The following is a 14953-nucleotide window of genomic DNA, read 5'->3' as shown; positions in this document are numbered from 1 at the left end:
GTCACAGTATAGGAGTCAGCCCTGTGAGGTCACAGTATAGGAGTCAGCCCTGTGAGGCCACAGTATAGGAGTCAGCCCTGTGAGGCCACAGTATAGGAGTCAGCCCTGGAGGCCACAGTATAGGAGTCAGCCCTGTGAGGTCACAGTATAGGAGTCAGCCCTGTGAGGTCACAGTATAGGAGTCAGCCCTGTGAGGTCACAGTATAGGACTTAGCAGGATGATGACTGTGGAGAAGGTCATGTGTATGCTGAGAACACAAACTGAGCTCTAGAGCACAGGCATCGTAGAAAGTGTATCACAGATGCTCTAACATTCAGCTGTTTCAAGAGCTCTGAAATACCTGAGGAGGCACTGCCCTTGCCCTGGCCACCTAGGAAGTATGAGGGGATTTCCATCCCAGTCTGCCCATACTGGACAAAAATCACTCCATGGGTGGTATGAGGAGGTGACCCCACACTGATGATGTGGACTCATAGAGCACGGGAGTAAGTCGGGTCCATGTGAGCCATCATGACCTAGTCACTTAGCCAAGTGGCTCTCCTCTCCCTGAGAAGCTTGTCTGCGTTGGACCCAACTCACTACAGGCTGCACTACAGCTGTATATGTGTTGGGGGCAGTGGGGAGGAACAGAACTGAAAACTCCCAGGTCCCACCAGTGGTGGGAATGCATTTGGCTTCTTTAAGGAGGTGTTAGGTACAGAGACAAAATTTAGAGCTAAGATGAAAGGATGGACCATCCAGAAACTACCTCATCCAGGAATCCATCCCATCATCAGCCACCAAACCCAGATACTAATGCACATGCCAGCAAGATTCTGCTGAAGGGACCCTGATATAGCAGCCTCTTGTGAGACTATGCCAGTGTCTGGCAAACAAGAAGTGGACGCTCACAGTCAGTTATTGGATGGAGCACAGGGCCCCCAATGGAGGAGCTAGAGAAAGTACCCAAGGAGCTGAAGGGGGCTGCAACCCTGTAGGTGCAACAACAATATGAACTAACCAGTACCCCCTGAGCTTGAGTCTCTAGCTGCATATGTAGCAGAAGATGGCCTAATCGGCCATTTTGGGAAGAGAGGCCCCTTGGTTTTGCAAACTTTATATGGCCCAGCACAGGGGAAGGCCAGGGCCAAGTAGTGGGAGTGGGTGGGTAGGGGAGCAGGGGCGGGGCGGGTATAGGGAACTTTCAGGATAGGATTTGAAATGTAAATAAAGAAAATAATAATAAAAAATAAGTGTGTGTGTGTGTGTGTGTGTGTGTGTGTGTGCGCGCGCGCGCGTGCTTTCCCAGGTGTCCATGCTGAACATGTATTTATTCAAGGAACAAAGAAAAGAAATAGTGGTATTTAAACAACAAACTTTAAAGATAATGAGTTCAAGGGCTGGAAAGGGAGCTCAGCAGTTAAGAATGCTTCCTGTTCTTCCAGAGGACCTGGGTTCAATTCCCAGGGCTGCCATGGCAGCTCAAAACCATCTGCAACTTCAATTCCAGATAATTCAGTGCCCTCTTCTGGCCTTCAAGAGCACTGCACACATACGGCACACATACATGCAGGTGTAACACTTATACACATAAAATAAAAATATCCAACAATTAAGACAAAATTTGAAGAAAGCTCCCTGCTCTTCCAAAGGGCCCAAGTTCAGTTCCCAGCACCCACGCTGGGTGGCTCACAATTTCCTGTAACTCCAGGCTCAGGGGATCTGACACCCTCTTCTGACTTCCATGGGTACCTGAACCCACAAGCTCATGCCCACACACATACACACAGACATACATAAAAACATAAATGTTTCTTAAAAGATATTAGTTTGCAGATGTGAATTCAAACAAAAGATCTAGATATAGCTGGCAGCAGCACCTGCCCATCACACACCTCAGCAGAAATGTCCCATGATGTAAATCTAGCTTCGGAACAGACAGCCAAGAGACAACTCTGAGAACCCCAGGGAGCTGGCTAGACCTGTGCCATGTGTGCTACCAGGAGGTAACTCCACGGGCCACCAGGAAAAAGCAGCCATCTCCACAGCAGGATGCTATATCAGAAGGTGGTGCTACTCACAGAGAAAGCAACTTTAAATTCTGAGCCCAGAAATCTGGGGCTCTGGGACTGTTCTAAGAGGGCCAGAACTAGTCTAGGTGGACCCCTACAAAACCCACCCACCCCGTGCCACTTCTTCCTCCACAAACACAGTTATGTTAAGAATGATTTCTGCTTGAGAGGTCTGCAGGTAAGATGAAGGAGAAGGCAATGAGATAAGACAAGGCAGGGATCAATTTCATTCAGCCAACTGCTCACTGTGTGACCTTAGCCAAGTTAGGTACCCTCTCTGGGCCTGTTCATTTGCCTGTTGACAGGAACAGGAAATACTCTGCTGCGGTTACTTTGAGGGTATATGTAGGGAGTGGCTGGAGCAGTGTTTAGCTGGGTAAGTGTAAACTGTGGCTGGAAGGATAGCCTAGGAGGTGTTGGCTGTGCCTTCTCCTCCTTCCAGGTCAGCCCAGGGTCACCTGTTTAGTATAGGGCAACCTGCAGCTACGAGAGACAAAAGCCAAGGTTCCCAGGCTAGATTGAAACTAACTTGACCACTAGAGGGCAGTTCAAACCCTGCAAGAAAAGGCAAGAGACAGGCTTCAACAGTCAACAGTGTAAAGTCGTCCAAGGTCTCCAAAGAACCATGGTCTGTGGGCTGAGGGGCTGAGGGACTGACAGGTGTGGGTGGCACTGAAGTGGTCAAGTTCTCAACCCAGACCCAAGATGGAACTTGGCATCTGTGGGGCCCAGGAATCAGAGACAGCCAAGGTCCCACAGCCAAGGGCTGTCCAAGGTAAGAACCAGGGTCACATGGTTTACATGGAAAGGGCCAGACCTGTAACTGTGGTGTCACTGGACTGTGAAGAGGGGCTGCCCTGGTGAAGGGAGAGGCAAGAAGGCTGGAGGGGAGGGAGGGAGGGAGGGAGGGACGGAGGGAGGGAGGGAGGGAGACAGAGAGACATGGGTGAAGAAGCTGTAAATATGCAGAGCAGAGGAGCCACAACCACCCATTTTCTGCTCCAGGACACGGGTGTCTGCTGTCACTATGTGAGCCCAGAAACTACTATCACATAGGGACACAGAGTACATATACCTGCTTCCTACATGTCCACACATATGTGTATACACACGCTTGCGATCTTTTAAATATCTGTTTGTTTCCCCTCTAGCTTCTCTCCTAGGGCAGAGTCTCTGTCCACCGCTTCATCCTGGTGTCAGAACACTGAGTGGGTGGCAGGTGTCACTAACCATCGGTCAGCAGCATTCATGGCTGTGTGAATAGTAGATGGCCAGTGGAGTCCCCGGCCAGTGCTGGGGAGGTGGGGGGTGGGGTGGGGGACCACAGGCCAGGAGCCCCGTGAAGCCTCTGCAGATATAAACAAGCAGGTACCGAGCAGGAGTCAGGGCCAGACCAGGGAAACAGCTGAACAACAGGGAAGCTATTCTCAACCCTGCCCCACACCACAGGAGGGAGTGAGCTCTCTTGGTGGCCGGGCACAACCTTGGCCCAGGGAGGGAAGGGGAAGCAGCAAGGATTGAGAGGAGAGAGGGAAGCAGGTGGGCAAGATGCTACCCCAGTCCTCACGGCTGCAAACGTTAGGGTTCTCCAAAGAGACAGAACAGCTAGGGTAGGAATGTGTACACCGCCTGCGCTCTGTATCTGTGAATCTGTCACCTACAGAGTCTACAGCCACGGAGAGAAGAAATACCTGGGAAATGTTGCATCTGTGCTAAACACACACAGACTTCTTTTTCTTCTTGTCCTTAAACATGGTAGAACCATCACTCTCCAAAAAAACTTAAATCATTCAGGTTATTGTATATCATGCCTGTAATTCCAACCCTGGGAGGCAGAGGCAGGCAGATTCCCTAAAGTTCAAAGCTAGCTTGTTCTTGGTTCCAGGATACCCCAGGCCACAGATTGAGACCCTGTCTCAAAAAAGAAAATCAAGAGAATAACCTGAAGATGACTGAACAGGCCTGGGTAGATGTGTGTAATAAATGCCACACAGCATCACAGAAGGGATTGGAGCATCTCGAATCTTGGTATCACTGGGAAGTCCTGGAATGGGACCCCCGAGGGTCCTCAGAGATGGCTGGACTTTGAAATATATATATATATATGGAGGCACAGGGAGAGAGATCAGAAATCATAATATTTTAAAAAGTTGTTTTCCACAGTGATGGGGCTGCCAGGGTGAACTCCACAGGGAGGCTGGGAGCCTGGTGAGAGGCTGGTGCTGTATCTGGAGCCTGAAGGCATCTGGGACAGAGCTGGGGTTTTCTAGGTGCCTCTGGCTTCCCCAAAAGGGCCTCTGCTTGTGTGGAGAGTCACCTGTTTCCCTAAAGTCTACTGGTTTCTTAAACACCCATCCCATCTTACAGTAAGCACTCCGTCAGAGCAGTGGCTAGAATTACTCTGAGCCAGCACCTCATACTATGTCCCAGCAGTCTGTCACCTAAGGTTAGGTACTGTGGGAAGAAATTCCCTCACAGAATAAGCATGGGAACAACAGTAGGTCTCACATCAGCTACATGGACGAGATAGCCATCATGCCTGCTGCTCAGATGTCCCCACACAGTGTGTGCCTGGGGTTCCAGCAGCAGGTGTCAAAGAGTACCACTCAGCCCATGTAGGCCCAGGGACTTTCTCCAAGCTGTGGGGCCCCACAATCCAGAGTTGCTGAACCCCATAAGTGACAGGCCAGGGGAGAGCGGGACCTCCCTCCCTCTCTGTTACAGCCTGCAGCCGTGGGCCCTGGATGGCACTGGGTGGGCATGCAACTCCTCCCTCCAGGAGGGGCAGATATGGGAGGTACCACAGGCATTGAGAGATTGATGGAGAGACCAAGAATCATGATGTGCAACCGCCAGCCACATCAAGGCCAAGGAGAGATTATCCCTGCTCTCTTCCCCAACCTTCCTGCGCACCCACCCAGACTCTTACTCCACCAGAAGCAAAAGCCTTGACTTCCAGGCTATAATCTCCAGCTTTGGAGGACTCAATATTCCTTCCACTAGCCCTCTGAGCTCAGCTATGCTGGCTTAACTCCACCCAGCCAGCCCCACCTTCTCAGAAATCCCTTCCAGTCTAAAAATGGGGAGCTGGCAATGGCTCCCCCAGCTGCTTGGCTGGTATACAGGACTCAGTTTGAACTTGAACCCTTCCTTCCTACCCCTGGGTCATGAGAGATAGCTCTTCTAGAACCATCAGGCGAATTTGTTTCTTGACAGGGTCATAGGTATCACACTTCCTGGCCCTATGGTTACAAGGTCATAGGTGACACACCTTCCAGTTTCACCGGCAAAAGGTTATAGGTGATATGTTTCCCAGTCTCATGATTAGAAGGTAATGTCTGAAAATCTCAGGCCTTGTGCAAAGCTATCAGGCCTTATCCTGGGTCTTAGTGCCTTCTTTGCCATGTTCCTAGAGTGTCAGGGCCTAGATATCATGGACAGAGATGCACACCTTCGGCCCCATCCCCACTCTAATTAACGGTTTGTTGTAGTTACACAGCAGCCTCACGTGGCCACCTAGTTTCTCCTGCACAGTGGGAGATAGCCATAAATGTGTCAGCATGCATATGCTGATGATTAATGTAAACCTTTCAGGGCCTGGCACTCAGTTGTTCTGTGGACTGGGTCCGGCGTCACAGGGCTAGGGTCTCAGCAGCCGGCATGGCGAGCGGAGCCATGGCTAGGGTCTCAGCAGCTGGCATGGCGAACGGAGCCATGGCTAGGGTCTCAGCAGCTGGCACGGCGAGCGGAGCCATACCTGGTGGATCTCGTGCCAGCCATTCTCATCCTTGCAGCACACGGAGGCATGCTCGTGGAGAAGGAGCTCGCAGCAGTAAGGGTCGCCCCCCACAATGGCTGTGTGATACAGCGGCGTGAGTCCGTAGCTGTCTTTGTAATCTGGGGAGGCGCCGAGCTCCAGGAGGGTCTAGGGGAAGAAGTTAAAGTTGTCACCGGTCTCGTACATGGAATGAATACACACGTGGACCGGTTTCCCACAGGCTGAGACATGCCTGGACACCTGATGTCTTCCCCTGGCACACACAAAACTGGAGAGTCCTAACTGCCAATCAAGGTGACAGGTGATATTTGGGGATGCAGGCACAGCACCTGCACCCACGTGAGAGACGGTTGACAGCTGTGGCTCCTTGACAGGTTCCTGCTGGCACCTAGACTCCTGTATCCCAGGAGATAGCTACAGAGAGCCACCCGGGTAACATCTGGTAAGGAGAGACATAGCATTTGAACGTACACACGGGACAGTGGGACCCCAGTGAGTCAGGGGTAGTGAGCCCCGGGGCAGGGGCAGGAACATGTAGGAAGGTGCAGCCGAGGTGAAGTAGGGATGACAGGAATGAGAGGACAGCCTCCATCTTGGCTCAAGCTGCAGCCTCCTCATCAGGAGCCACCTTCTCTCTGGACAAGGCTGCCTGTGCTGCCAGACAGGGGCAAGGAACAAAGATGTGGGAGGAAGGAAGATGGGGAAGGAAGAAAGGAAGAGCCTGGCAGTGGGGAAGAGATGGGCATGGGGAGGACTGTGTGGGGAGAAGGGTATGGGGAGGACGGAGAAGACAGGCCTGAGAAGACAGACATGGGAAAGGGGTGGGGGGGAGAGATGGTGGTGGGAAAGACAGGTGTGTAGGGGGAATGGACCTGGAATGGCAGGCATGGGAAAAGGGGGTTGGAAAGATGGCCACGGGGAAAACTGGTGTACTATATGCCACATGGAAGTTCAGGAGAAGATGGGTGTGGGTACAGCTGTCTGGCTCCCAGAGATGCAATGCAGGGGGGGGGGGCGCAACAATGCTGTCAGTACTTCTACTAGATTTGCGGCCTCCTCTAAGGGACAACGACAGGGTTTAGCACCAACTCATGCGTTGGAAACATGAGCCCTTCTGTGGACTAGAGGGATCAAGGTAGCTTAAGGTGAGTAATTCTAGAAGCAGCTATAGCACAGAGGTGACAGGAGAGCCTGACATTCAGCTGCCCTTCCGAGCTCCAGTGAGGGTAGATCCATGGTTCCCTAGAGAAAAGGCCATTGTGACAACAGCTCAGGGACCAGATAAAGGACCCTGCTGCCCACACAAGGCAGGCTCAGGACATACCTTCAGAGCAACCTGGTTCCTCATCCGGGCAGCCTTGTGAAGGGCAGTCATCCCATCCCTGGAGCGGAAGTCCAAATGTGCACCCCCGTTTCTGAGAGCTTTGATGACCTCCATGGAGTCATCGAGCTGGGCAGCCAGGGTCAGGGGCGTCTCTGAGGGGACCAAACAAAGAGGCATTAGAACAAGTACGGAGAGGGCTGCCAAGCCCCGCTGTGCACTCCGCCCTGTTAGAGCGCTTGAAACTGGGCAGCTCTTTCTGTGAACCTACGCTTCCCGTTTCTCACACTGTCAGGTGACTCAGACAACCTCGTGACAATGACAGAGACACAAGGGGTCACACGTGTAAATCAAAATAGTAGCAGCAGGGGTTCCACAGTGTGGGCTCTGGAGTACTGGAGAGTTCCAGCACACTCACTGAGGACAGAAGCCTGGGCCCTATCTTGACACGTCCCTCATAGGCGCGACTGGAGAGACCTCATTGGACACTGAGAAGGCTGGCTCGGCACCTTTTCTCTCTCCATTCCATGATGCATGCAGTCTCTTTGTGGCTGTCAGAGATAAGGCCTGAGATCCCCTAGGTGCCACATTCAAGTGACCACGGATCACCAGGACAACCTACAAGTTTCTGTGACCCAGAGTGACAACATTTCACAGTAGCAGTCCTCAATCTTCCTGACGCTGTAACCCTTTAATACGGTTCCCCATGTGGCAAGCCCCCAGCTAGAAAATTGTTTTGTCGCTACTTCATAACGGAAAATTTGCTACTGTTATGCATCATCGGGTAAAGTTCTGATATGCGACCCCTCTGACAGGGTTGTTCAACCCCCTAAAGGAGTTGCGACCCACAGGTTGAGCACTGTTGGTCTTGAGTCTCCATCTTGAGGCAGGGGAGGAAGCTCAGTGGGTAGGGTGCCTGTCACACAGTGATCCCCAGCACCCACGTAGAAGCGGAGTGCAAGTGTACATGTCTGTCACCCCAGCAGAGACAGGTGGATCCTGAGGGCTTGCTGGCCACGTCCAGTCAAAACAGTGGGCCTCAGGTTACGTGTGAGCTGGCCCCACACGGGTGTGTGCAACACAGTGTCTTGAAAAATAGTCCTCATCTTTCACATGTTGAAATCTCCTTGGTTTTTAAAACATGTTAGAACTTAGCAAGTACACCTGAGCAGAGGCTGGTACCCGAATTTGGGTCACTTTACCTCATACACACACCATCACCCTAGCAATATCCTGGGAACATTGTCGCTGGGAGGTAACCAGGTGTATTCCAAGAGACACCAGGAGGAAGGGAAAGAGGTGGGACCCTGGCAGGCCAGCTGAGGGCTCCAGCCAGGCTACAGGGGATAGAACACACCACACCAGGAAGGGCAAGAAGGGGATGTAAGGGACTCAGAGCAGCAGCTGGAGGGTACCACTGTGTGTGTGTGTGTGTGTGTGTGTGTGTGTGTGTGNGTGTGTGTGTGTGTGTGTGTGTGTGTGTGTGTGTGAATGTATCACAGATGTGGGGACTGGAGGTGGGGCACACAGGCTGACCTAAGCCACCCCAAATGTGAAATGCAAGATGCAGAACAAATGCGCCCTGGGGAACTGCTTTCTAGCAGAGGCCACAGTGTCAGCCAGGCACTCACTAGTGAGCCGAGCCAACCCCAGCATCAGGAAACACTTTCCTCTCATACTGGCTGGGCCCCATCTTCGCCAGAGCAGCTGATGCCCGAAAGAGTGCCCCAAGGTCAGGCCGGTGGACATTCTCTCATAGGACAAGGGGAGGGAGAGGAAGGTCATCAGACCCAGACCTGAGATCCAGCTGCTCCCACCTGGCCTTCCCTCCCAGGAGTATGAAATTCTGCCCCACTACCTGTGGTCTCTTCCAAGGTGCTATAGGATACATACTGGAGGTTAATGAAGCAGGGCTCCATTTTGCAGATAGGGGGACATTACCCAAGTAGGGGTGGGGCTTTGCAGCGATGCAGCTGTTCTAGGGTAACCCTTCTCCAAGGCTCCTGTGAATGACCCATCACTGCTTCTGTCACTCAGCCTGATGAAGTCATTGGTCTGGGCTTGGGGTTGTTTCTTTGTTCTGCTCTATCCAGAGTGAACAGACGTTCATTCACATCTTCCCGGGGAAAGTTAATGCAGTATACAGATTTGAAAAATAACAACAATAAAATATAACCAAGAAATAACACAATGTCAGAGTGGTTTTCACAGCGTCCATGAATCAGGTTTTATAAGCAATCTGGAGATGCTGCAGGCTGCCAGGGGATGTGCACAGGTTCTGTGTGACATGAGCACAGCTGGAGCTCAGACCTTAGGGATCCTGAATCCCATCCCGCAGGGACCCCTGCATAAAGCACAACCCACACAGAGACTGGGTGACCAGTAAGTGGCAGCAGGGGGGACAATCTCACAAACAGACAGGAGTCTCCATTGGGCCCTCCAGGAGGCAGGACATAAGTCCCCACTCCTTAACAACTGTATGGGACAGGCTCAGCAGGTGGCTCTCAGGGAAGAAAAGCTGCCATCAGGGCCATGCTGGGGGAGGTCAGCATCACAACAGTCAGTTGGGGGTCAGCAGGAGCCCCCACCCAAGGAGCAGCTTCTCTTCTGCCTTCTTCCTCCCAGACTTCCTCCTGTTCACAGAATCTAGGTCAGTCAGGAAGAAAACACTGGACAAATGTGCACAGAGGAGCACCTGAATACCAGGCTATTCCTCAAAGCTGCCAGGGTCATCAAGTCCAAGCAACCATGAAAGCCATGCCGTCTACAGAGACATGGCAAGTAAAGATGCCTCAGGGCCCTGAGATCCTCTAACAGGAAGAAAACATCTAGGGAAACTGAGGAAATCAGAATAGTGCATGGGCTTTATAACACTCGTATGTGGATCTGAGGGCCAATGGTGGCAAAATATGCCACACTGATGTCAAAGGGTAGCAATGGGTGAGCGGTCTACAGAAACTCCCTAAGCCAAAGCTTTTCGTTTCCTTTTCCTTTTTCTCGGGAGGCAGAGGCAGGAGGATTTCTGAGTTCGAGGCCAGCCTGGTCTACAAAGTGAGTTCCAGGACAGCCAGGGCTATACAGAGAAACCCTGTCTCGAAAACCCAAAAAAAATAAAAAATAATAATAAAAAGATCCTCAGCAAAGAGAACTGACAGATGGTGAGTTACATGTGCAACACCTGGGACACTGTGTGCTGTGCCCCAGGTTCCTAGGAGATGCACTCACACCTCCAGTTGACACCCTGCAGGGGTCATGCTGCAGCTACTCAGAACAGCAAAACACCAAACACTGAGCCCTTAACCCTCGAGGACAGAGGGCCCTGCTCCTTCATCACTGACACAAATGAGACTGGGCGCAGCCACCTAGGGTGTTGTGAAGGACAGCTCAGCATACTCTTACAAAACAAAGCACAATGGGGCTAGAGAGGAGACTCAGCAGTTAAGAGCACCAACTGCCCTTCTAGAGAGCCTGGGTTCAATGCCCAGCAACCACTTTGTGTTGAACAGTTTTATGTCAAGTGTTTATACGAATTAGTCATTTAAAGAGGAGAAGCCTCAATTAAGAAAATGCCTCTGTAAGATCAGGCTGTAGACAAGCCTGGAGGGCATTTTCTTAATTAGTGATGGATGGGAAGTGCCCAGCGCATTGTGGATGGCACCGTCCCTGGGCTGGTGGTCCAGGCTTCTATTATGAAGCAAGTCATGGGGAACAAGTCAGTAAGAAGCTCGCTTCCATGGCTTCTGTGTCAGCTCCTGCCTCCAGGTCCCTACCCTGTTTGAGTTCCTGTTCTGACCTCCTTCAATAATGACCAGTGATATGGAAGTATAAGCTACATAAACCCTTTTCTCTCAAACTTGCTTTTTGGTCCTGGTGTTTTATCACAGCAGTAGAAACCCTAAGACTCAGATGAAGGGTTATAACTGTCTGTAACTCCTGTTCCAGGTCTGATGTCCTCTTTTAGCCGCCACTGGCACTGTACATTGTGGTACACAGACATGCAGGCAGGCAAAACAGCCATATACCTGAAATAATTATAGGTATATATATTTTTAAATCAAGCACATTGTACCCAGCCACACTCATGCTCTAGGAGTTTGCACAAGAAAGCTGAAAATCTATGTCTAAGCTGGGTATGGTAGCATAGACCTATTTCTCAGCACTCTGAGAAGTTGAGGCAGGAGGATTGCTTTGAGTCTAAGATCAGCCTGAACTATCTGAAAAATGCAAAAATAAAAAGGAAGAGGAAAGGAAAAACCTATGTTCATAACTGTTAAAGATTGCATGGACTCATTTTTCTATTCTAAGTCAATAAATTAAAAAGCAACCTACTGAAAGAGAAGAATGTTATTTAGAACTCTGAAGAATTCATCTGGGCCAACTGAGAGGGCTCAGTAGGTAAAGTGCTTGCAGAGAAAACCCAAGAATCTGAGTTCAATCCCCGGACCCCCACATAGAAGTGAAAGGCGAGAAACGACTCCACAGAGTTCCTCTGACCTCCACATATGTTCACATATGTGAACATACTTCCCCAACACACAATTAAGTAAATATGTTAAAGAGACACAAACACACAGATGAAACTTAGGCACGGGCCACTGAATGAATGAAGCCGGTGTGGCTGCAACATACTGCCCAGTTCCCACAGTGACATCGTAGGAAAGGAGGTGACAACAGGGACAAGGTGACTGTGGCTGAGAGAAGACGGCCAAGCACATGGGGTGTGTAGACAGTGATGGGGTCCCCGATGATGCTGGATGGTGGGTACAGAAGTCTCATGCTTGTCAAACCCCACAGAATCTGTGACCCCTAAGAGTGGCCCTAGTGTGTAACCCCTGAGCCTCAGTTGAGACAAACACAGTACACCAGTTTTGACTGTTAGTGACAGAGGGGCTGGAGCAGGTACATGTGGGAATGTCCACACTTAGGGCTAGAGTTAATCAATCAATTATTTTGAGACATGGTCTTATGTATCCTAGGCTAGTTTCCAACTTGCTATGTAGCTGAGGATGGCCTTGAACTCTGGATCCTCTTGCCTCCCCACCCTGAGTGTTGGAATTGCAAAGTGTATGCCACCGTATCCGTTCATTGTTTGTTGTTGTTGGATTGGAACCCAAGACCTCAGGCATACAGGCTCTGTATGCTCTGGCTCTGAGCTACATCCCAGCTGCCCAGTGGGATTGTTCTGTGACCCTAAAACTGGTTCTTTATGGACCCTAGACCCAATCCCAGACTCATCTCCTTCCCAGGCTGTCTTTCGTGGTCCACCTTCCATATTTGATGAACCTTATCTTCTAGCTCATGAGCTTCCCATGCTCCTATGGGAGCAGGAACATAAAGAAGGATTGCAAAATAACTAGGTACCGCATCCGAGTTCTTGCCTAACAATAGGCCTCGTTATTAGAACTCCAAGGACCAACCAGACGCACCCGACACACTGGAGGGGGGGGAGTATTTATGAACTGGTGGCGGGCTGCCTTCATTTGCGCATCTCTCTCGTTGTCTGCAGACTCATGTTTATGAGGTCTCAGAACCCTGCTCCCTCCAGACACAGCAATTCCTGGGGTATCGATCATGCACTGCGATTCATTGTGTGACAGACACAGACCATAAGTCATCAGACAGGCCCCTCCACTCCCCAAGTCACACAGCTCCAAGTAAGGGGAAACAGAATATCCACAAAAGCTCCTAATTGGGCCATGTGGGAGCTGGACCGGGCTCCCCAGGAGTCCACCACAGCCATATGTGGGTGGAAACAGCACCTCTCAAGGATGATAAAGAACTTAGCTAGAAGCAGCCCCACCCCCACTGACAGCTCTGGAGCATCACTGCCCGGAACCTCTCACTTGATGTGCTGCCTGGGATTTTTGTCAACTTGACATAAGCTGGAGTCTGCTAGGAAGAGGGAACCTCGATTGAGAAAATGTTTCCATCAGACTGGCCTCTGGGCAAGCCTGTGGCACATTTTCTTGGTGAATTATTGATGTGGGAGGGTCCTCACTACTCTGGGAAATGCCACACTTGGGCTGGATCCATAGGCAGGCTGAGCAACCCACGGTGAGCAAGGCAGTAAGCAGCACTCCTCCATGACTTCTGCTTCAGTTCCCACGCCAAGGTCCCTACCTGGCATCCATTTCTTGACTTTCCTTCACAATAGACTTCAACTGTAGGCTGCAATAAACCTTTTCTGACCCAGCTGTTTTTGGTCACTATGCTTACCACAGCTATAGAAAGCAGACTAGGACCAGTGGTGACCAGGTCATAGAAGTGAATCTAGATGAGCAAAGTGGCTCTGCAGGAGCAGCCAGGCAGGGGACTGTGCTATTCCAAGCCTTTCTCGGAGGTTTTGGAGGTACGGCAAGTTTCCGGTTCATTAATCAGATGCCTTTCTCTCATCTGAGCATGCCTCAAAGCTCAGAAACCCAGAGTGTGAAAGTGATGGACTATGTCCCCCAGGGCTGTCACTGTGACTGCCTTTCCAGGGCTTGGAGCTGTCATCCATCTGACATCCCAGAGGTCCCACCATGGCAGAGAGGGACCCAAGGACCCCTCCACTAGGACAGGTCTTCATATTATTTAATGAAATTGGCATTTCCAGCAGCTATGGACGTCTACTATTGTTGATGGACCATGTGGCTTTAAGTGGCAGGTCACCCCACCAGGATTCCCATGTCACTTGCATGTCGGTCAACCCAGAATGACTGCTGCCTCAGCTACGGCTCCCCAGTGGAGCTGCATCTGAGATGCAGAGCTGAGGCCAAGGCTGGTGGCATGCCTTGGCCTTCAGAAGGAAGCTGAATTTGACTCTCCGCGGGGTCTGGTGTGCAGTGAGTCTGCTGTTCAGAGGGTGACTCAGAAAGTCACCAAACCCAGCTCGGAGCTTCCAAAATGTGGAAGGAATAACCAAAGTCGGTGGGAGCTGAGGAGGCAAGCGCCCATCTAGAAACAAGAGTGGGGCTGGGGCGTTAGATGGCTCCGCTGCTAAAGTGTTTTCTGTGCATGCCTAAGGAATTGAGTTCAGATCCCCCGAACCTACATAAAAAGCCAGGCATGGGGGCATCACTTACACCCCCGGTGCAGGGGATGCAGACACAGGTCTGCAGACCAGCCAGCTGGCCTACCTAGCCTAGCTTGGGAGCACCAGGCCGGTGAGACAGTGAGAGACCCCGTCTCAAAGAAAGGGGACATGGACAGCTCCAGAGAAACACAAGGTTGCCTTCTGCCCTACACACACACACACACACACACACACACACACACACACACACACACCACACCTAAAACAAACAACAAAACTACAAATAATGATTTCTGTCAACAAACAAACAAACAAACAAACAACCCAAGCCCTCTGTGGATACAGTAGGGAAGGGTTTCTAGAACGGTGTGTCCCTTTCCAAACCCATATGTCTGCTGTGCTCTGCAGCCACATATGGCTAGGCCTGCCTTTGCTGGTAACTCCAGACCAGCCACCCTTGACCAGGAGTGCTGCACCAGGACCCGCTGAGCAGTCCTGTTGCTTCTCTCCAGCGTTTGCTCGTTTTTATCAGCTAACAGCCTATGTTGGAGCCACAGTAACACAGCTGTCTCTCAGTGCCCATGGAGGACAAAGTCTAGGGGCCCTGGGACACCTAGGAGCCTCCTATCCTATCCCTCCTCTCCAGACAGGGTTTTCCTGCATAGCCTTGACTATCCTGGAACTTGCTTTGTAGTTCAGGCTAGCCTCAAACTCACAGAGCTCCACATGCCTCTGCCTCTGCCTCTGCCTCTGCCTCTGCCTCTGCCTCTGCCTCTGCCTCTGCCTC

At 51.2% G+C, this 14953-nt stretch overlaps 1 protein-coding gene across 1 annotated transcript in view; it reads right to left on the bottom strand.

The window, feature by feature from the left end:
• Nucleotides 1-14953, bottom strand: part of Shank2 (SH3 and multiple ankyrin repeat domains 2) — a 444659-nt gene that overhangs the window by 348094 nt on the left and 81612 nt on the right. The window contains exons 7-8 of the mRNA XM_021202679.2: nucleotides 7155-7306; nucleotides 5810-5977 (exon numbers count right to left, since the gene is read on the bottom strand). Coding sequence (XP_021058338.1) covers nucleotides 5810-5977; nucleotides 7155-7306 — 320 coding nt within the window. The remainder of the gene's footprint in view (nucleotides 1-5809; nucleotides 5978-7154; nucleotides 7307-14953) is intronic.

This window comes from Mus pahari, chromosome 1, assembly GCF_900095145.1.
Source record: "Mus pahari chromosome 1, PAHARI_EIJ_v1.1, whole genome shotgun sequence".
Lineage (NCBI taxonomy): Eukaryota > Metazoa > Chordata > Mammalia > Rodentia > Muridae > Mus > Mus pahari.
The sequence above is the reverse complement of the archived record's forward strand: the minus strand, read 5'-3'. Positions and strand labels throughout refer to the sequence as shown.